Below are 7,158 nucleotides of genomic sequence, written 5' to 3' on the forward strand. Positions count from 1 at the left end.
TCTGTGTTTTCGCCTGCCTCGTACACGCGGTGGAATGCGATGCTTGTTATTCGTTGATTCTGTGTGTGTGCCAGGCCTGGCATTTGGACTGCTCCTTGGAGGTAAACTCAATGGTTTCACACGTCAGTTTCTGTTTCAATCCTCTGGAAAAGCCTCTTCACTCTTCTCCTGTACTTCATGTGGTGAGAGGTCCCTTAGATTTGGCGACATAGAGAGCCGTGAGTGGCTCTGACAGGTCCTCTGTGTTTGGTGTTGGATTCCCCGGATGCCGTGTCAACAATATCACTGTCCTAGTGAGCACAGTTCCTTTTGGCGCAAGGGATTTCAGTTATGCCATGTTTTTATTTATTATTGTTTTCTTTTTGTCGTAGGCAATGTAAAAAAAGTAAATCAGCTTTTAGCTGCAAATGTGTACCTCGAAATCAAACGTATTCTTCATAACATCAGCTGTTGTGTTTTTCGTCAACTCCCAAGCGGTTGCTAAGCGACAACTTCTTCACTGAATGTAGCTATATATTTTTTTTTATTATGAACACAACAAATAAAATAAAAACAGAAATATACGAACAAGAGTACATAAACCTAACAGACAGAGAGGTATTACATATCAAGATTCATTTTCAATTTGTATTGCTTTTACTGATCATTTCAATTCTATCTTAAATAATGTGAAGAGGGGTTTGTTCTCTGCCCACTGAATGTATCTACTGCCATCTGCACGTGCGGGTATCCACTTATCGTGCCAATGTTTGCACACGACGGAAGGGGTCTATAGCTACCTGTATGCTCTCATGACCTGGGGCCTGTTGCACAAAAGTAGAATTAAGACATCCGGGATAAATGACTCAGCTGAGCTCAATGAAGCCAAAACATGTGCGTCCAGGCTTAATTGGTTGCACAAAGACCAAGCCAGGATGAGCAGACACGGATTCATTAAGCCAGGTGAAACCAATCCTGGATAGGTGCGCGCTCACGGCTCACTCAAATAGACCCCGCCACAGATCACAGATTAACTGATTTACCATGGCAACTAGAGCCGCGTACTTTTCCCCGTCGGAAGCACAAATCCTCATGGAGGCATACGAGGAGGTAAAAGATATAATTAAGAAGAAAGGCAACACCGCCACAGTGATAAAGCAAAGAGAAAAAGCGTGGCAAAGTATTGCAGACCGCCTGAATGCGTAAGTAGTGCACAATTACACACTCACCGCTCCGCTGAAACATCACAATTACAATTCAAATATTTAATTCACATCTCCAAAAATGCAGTTGTACTGTAATTATGAAACGGTTAATTTTTTTTATTGAAATGCACTGCAGATATGAGTGAAATTGTGTAAAGTAACTCCATCACACTGTATAAAGCTATGATAAAATTTTTGATATTTTTACTGAAAACAAGACAAAAATACCAAGTAATTTTTTGCAGTGTGACTCCATTAAGTGTGTGTGTGTGTGTGTGTGTGTGTGTGTGTGTGTGTGTAGATTAAACATGAACGGGCCAAAACGGACATGGCAGCAGGTCAAAATCAAATACAAGAACATTCTGCAGAATGGTATGGTCCCTGACTAATATTTAACAAAGCACAAGCATATATTGTACCCAGAAGGTGCCTGCTCACACATTGTCTGTACTGTTTTAGCAGTGAAAAAGAATACCCACAGACAAGGCACGGGTGGTGGGTCACCAAAGGCTGACCTTACCCCAGCAGAGGACATGGCCTTGGAGCTAAATAAAGGCAGGCCCGTCTTAGAGGGGATCCCTGGGGGGAAAGAGACGAGCATAGGTTCCTCCCAAGATGCCACCCGCTTCATTCAAGGTATGTCCTTCCATCTCTACATGGGATACAACCACATTCATATTGAATCAATTTGGACTGTCTGACTTTGGTTTACCTATTGCCTTGCAGTGTCTGGCAGCACTGTGTTCCTGTTAGAGCCACCAGCACAAGCACCAGACGATGCTGATCCAGTGAGTACTCCATCAAAGGCATACTGTAGGCCTGGCATGTCTTGTCTACTAGCTTCAATATGAATCCGATTAAATGTGATAGGGTGAAGGCCCCAGTGCAGCAGCAACAGCACATGATGGAGACGATGATGAGGAGGAGACCATCTCTCTGGATTCCAGAAGGCATGAGGTATCATGTTAAGACTGTGAAAGTACTATTTACTCTACAATGGTGAGGAGTCCTCATCAAAATCAAAAAATCTAATTTCTTTTACAGGACCCAGATGCTATACAGTGGGAAAACCAGCCTGGCAACATAGTGCGTATTAATAAAAGGACACCACATCCTGCCAAATTCCAGCTGCGCTAATTGTATTGTGTTCACAGAGCTCACAAGCTATCAGAAAGTTGTATGGCAACCACCTCCGGTGCCAAATAGAACTGGCAGACATAGACATTCAGTACAAGAAGAAAAAGATGGAAAATCTTGCACTGGAGTTCGAAATAAAAAAGAGGACAATTAGGAAACTGGACCTTGAAATAAAAAAACTTGAGAGGGAGGTGAGATATGCCTTCAATGTACACTGTATGCTAACTGTAACACAAATGTATTAATCATTATTTTTCTTTCCTCCCCCAGCTCCAAGAAGATGACACAGCTCAAAATAAAAATTAGGTATATTCTCGTAAAGTCAAGTGAGCCATGACATATGAGCTCTTATTGTGAGCACACAGGACGGTGGCATCTTTCTAAGGTTTTTTTTATTTTCCCAGCAATCAGTACAACCAAGTCATCGTTATAAGGCATCGCCCTCTTTTGCCCACCCCCCCCAGCACCAGGTGTGGCCACTAGCCTATATGAAGGCCCAAAATTGTGTGTTCCTTTCTGCTCTGACAATGGCATGCCCATTCGTGCGAGATGTGGTGGATGAAGAAGCACTTGTGCTGAGGAGAGCCTTCAGGTGAGAAAGGGTCTTCAGGGACCGGTTGGACCCACTGGCCTTCCCTGATGACCATCTATATGAAAGATACAGGTTTTCTGCAGATGGCATCAGGTATCTATGCAGACTACTGGGTCCCAGGATTAAGCACCGCACTGCACGGAGCCATGCACTGAGTGTGGAGCAAATGGTTTGTGTGGCCTTGCGCTTTTTTGCTAGTGGAGCCTTCCTGTACTCAGTGGGGGATGCAGAACAGCTGAACAAGGCCACAATTTGCCGCACAATAAGGAGTGTGTGTCTGGCTATCAAAGCATTAGCAGATGTCTTCATCTCCTTCCCTGGCCACAGAAGACTCTGTGACATCAAAGAGGAGTTCTATAGGATTGCAGGTAAGAGGATCTACAAATTACAGGACAACTGTTAACACATAGTAGGATACTCATTACTTTGTGTGACAGGTTTCCCCAATGTCATTGGTGCAGTGGACTGCACACACATAAGGATAAAAGCCCCCTCAGGTGCCCATGAGGCCGATTTTGTGAATAGGAAATCCTTTCACAGCATTAATGTTCAGGTGAACATAACTTTTTGATATTGTCCATTGACGAACACTCTGCATTGCCAGTGATGTGCATTGATTGGTGTAATATTCCTCATCTTATGATTTCAGATGGTCTGCAATGCTGACTGTGTGATCAGCAATGTTGTGGCAAAATGGCCTGGCTCAGTCCATGACTCCAGAATCTTTCGGGCCTCTGAAATCTATCAGTGCCTATCACAAGGTAAGCCACACAACCCCTATTTATAACCATCATGGCTGTGTCAAGAATATCACTGTGTTTATGAGGTAGTAATGATGAGATTTTGTGTTGACAGGTGAATTCTCTGGTGTGTTGCTGGGAGACAGGGGGTATGGCTGCCAGCCTTTTCTCCTGACACCTTTCACAGACCCCCAGGAAGCACAGCAGGCCTACAACCATGCCCATGCCAGGACCAGGGCCAGAGTTGAAATGACCTTTGGCCTCCTGAAGGCACGCTTTCACTGCCTTCACAAATTAAGGGTCAGCCCTGTTAGGGCATGTGATATTACTGTGGCTTGTGCTGTCCTCCACAATGTGGCCTGCCTGAGGAAGGAGAGGGCCCTCAGAGTGCCACCAGCCATGGACTGGGACAATCCGGCAATCTTCCCTGATGACGACAGTGGTCGGCTGCTGAGGGACCAATATGTGTTGAATTATTTTAGTTAGTATGTGTGCTTTCAATTTTGGTTAAATATGTCCTGCGGTGGCAGAGGAATTTGGGTTTTTTTGGGTTCGTTTTTTGACGAATTTGGCCTCTTATGATGTTTGTGCGGTATACTGTGTGTAATACAAGGCTGCAGGGAGGCTACTGCATCCATTCATTTGTCTGTTCAGTTGATGTGTATGGATTTGTCCTGCATTTATTTTAGTGTGCAGACATGCAGGGTGTGTTATACACATTCAAAGGTCTGTATATGTATCATTTTGTATAATATGCTTAGATTCTGTGCTTTCCATCTTGTAGAGTCACTGTGACTTCAGTTTTGAAAGGAGCTGATGGTTTACCTGCTTTGTTTTGTCCTTATTCAATAAAGGAACATAATGTTACACATTGTGTTTTTATATTCATATGGAATGTGTATTTGTTTATATGACAGAGTACTAGGGCCACACTGAAGAAAAAGGATAAAGTCATAAATTTATGAGGCTGGTTCTTTCTGCAGAAAAGCTACATATTGTTTTTACAGTTTTGATACTTATGACAATGTGATACTTAATATTCTGGCACATCAGCATGTCTTTGTTTATGAAACCATACTGAAGTACAATTTCACGAAATGCCCCACATCTGTCATTTTAACAACTGTCCTCCTTTAAAACAACTGGTTACAATATTATGACTTGTGTTTTTTTTCCCCTCTGTGGCCCTAATATTCTAGCATTTTATATATAGCCTTATAGTCTATGGGAAACTGTAAATTATCTAATGATAGCAACATCATCTAAAAATCATTTTTTATCCAAAATCATTGAAATTAATGATCACAAACGTTTAAATAACAGTGGGTCTAGTTATATGTGATAACAATGTATAGTGAGCAGTGAAATAACTATTGGTTTCCATTTGTGGTGACTGCTGACTGACATTAGGGATGAGATTAAATAGATCCTGGAATTTAGCCTGGTCTGGAGCAGGCTAGCTCCACAGAATAAATCTCCATGGTAATTTATACCATAACATATCCTCCTGCCCCCTATCCATCTTTAGTGCAACCGGATTACGGATCAATTGAGCCAGGATCACCAAGATATCCTGGCTTAATCCCTTATCCTAGTTTTGTGCAACAGGCCCCTGTAATATATGACCGATAAATTAGAAACATAATGAAAAAAAAATTGGGGGGCCAATTGCAAACAATGGCCAGAATTGAACTCGCAGCTGTATCTTAGATCTCATGTTGTTACCGTGTCAAACGAGTTTGATATCAGACAGCTGCATATAAATGATCAACTCCCGCCCATCAAAATATCAACCTATCAGCATGGTTGAAATTCTCAAGGCTGGTAATTCATCTAAAATACTTATTTTAAGAATATAAGATTATATTTCATACAGACATTAAATCGTAAAGTAACTGTCCAGTGTTTCCACATCATCATGTTGATGTAAAATGAGTGAATATTGAGTGAATATAGTATTACTTTATACAACGGGTGGGTCTAATCCTGAATGCTGATTGGTTAAAACCGCATTCCAGCCGGGGTCTACTTCACAAATCACCACCAACTAAATAAATGACGTTGAAATGCCTATTTACTCTGTTCCATCTCACTGCGCAATCCACTGTCTCATCAACCCTGCCAGGAAATGTACACTTGATCTCCACTATATAAAGCATCTAGACATTATCTCCCATTTCTTTTAGACTATCATTTGGTTTTCAACAGCAGAGATTTGTATGAACCTTGCTGTCTGTCTCTCCGACCTTTTCAATATTGTTTCAATATTGAATTGCGATCTCCGCCGTCTCATATAAAGTGAATGTATCCGAACGACACCGACAGAAAAATCGAACTGGTTATCATAGCAACATACACCTTTTTCAGTTGATTGGATAAATCGATACTTTGTTACGAAAACTAAGATGGATGAGGGGAACATTTATTTTGATATTTTCGGCGGCATGACTATGGATGAGTTGGAAAAAGAGATTTGGAGGATACTGCATTGAATGACAGCAGGAATTCCCAAATTTGGGAACGCGTAATGCCGTCGGGGGTATGCCAAACAACAGACAAGGACGTTGGACCATCGAAGACGCGCAAATATGATGAGAACTACATTGATTTGGGATTCACTTATATTGGGAGTAGTGCCTTTCGTCAGCCACAGTGTGTCATATGTGTAAAAATACTGTAATGAAACATAAGGTCTCGAACCCTCGACTTTTTAGCCTGAAGTCCAGCGCACTATCGACTGTGCCGCAAAAGCATACTCCAGCGGCAGAGTCGACATTGGCGCTTATAAACCCAGGGTCGTTACAGTACTATCTCACAACTTGATGAAACCTTCACTCTTGCACAGACATTTAGAAACAAAACATGCCAATTTGAAAAGCCCCACCCCCCCCCCAAAAAAAGTTTTTTGAGCGAGAATTAAGACTTTCGAATAGTAATGTATAAATAAAAGCAATAGATACCATTAATAAGAAGGGGCTAGAAGCGTCTTAAATGGTGAGCTACCAAGTGGCTAGGATTTTTTCTGCTGCCATGGATATGGCTGGGACAATGCTGGGGTGAAAAGGCCAAAAAAACTATACAGACAATGCCTCCATCAAATACCACTGTTTCGCGATGCATCAGTGACATGGCAGGAGATGTTTTGAAACAATTACTGCTTTGAATACAAGCCAGTGAATTATATGTGTTACAGCCGGATGAGTCAACAGATGTGGTGGGCCTGGCACAGCTACTAGTATATGTATGTTACGTTTATAGGGAGTCAATTAAGGAAGACAACTTCTGATTCTAACATGTATTGACTCAGGGGTGTGAATACTTATGTAATATAGACATTTCTGTATTTAATTGTCAATAATTGTCCAAATCTGCTATTTTTGACTACTTTAACTACTTTATAAGAATCTTTAAAGGTGTCAATAATTTTGACCCCTACCTTATTTGAGAAGAAACAAAATATTACTTGTTAAACAAAATCTCTTTCTCTGAGCAATTGTATTAGTAT

The 7,158-nt window shown here is 41.5% G+C and overlaps 1 protein-coding gene across 1 annotated transcript; it reads left to right on the top strand.

Annotated features, from left to right (window-relative positions):
* The first annotated feature begins 798 nt into the window (after window positions 1-798).
* On the top strand, window positions 799-2,623 carry LOC149971145 (uncharacterized). Its single transcript, XM_090225268.1, has 4 exons — window positions 799-1,556; window positions 1,644-1,820; window positions 1,911-1,972; window positions 2,055-2,623. The coding sequence occupies exons 1-4, from the start codon at window positions 1,493-1,495 to the stop codon at window positions 2,151-2,153; spliced, it is 402 nt and encodes a 133-aa protein (XP_090081394.1). The 5' UTR covers window positions 799-1,492; the 3' UTR covers window positions 2,154-2,623.
* The last annotated feature ends 4,535 nt before the right edge of the window (window positions 2,624-7,158 follow it).

The sequence above is a fragment of the Oncorhynchus mykiss genome, chromosome 28 (genome assembly GCF_057628025.1).
Source record: "Oncorhynchus mykiss isolate SJ-2025 chromosome 28, ASM5762802v1, whole genome shotgun sequence".
Lineage (NCBI taxonomy): Eukaryota > Metazoa > Chordata > Actinopteri > Salmoniformes > Salmonidae > Oncorhynchus > Oncorhynchus mykiss.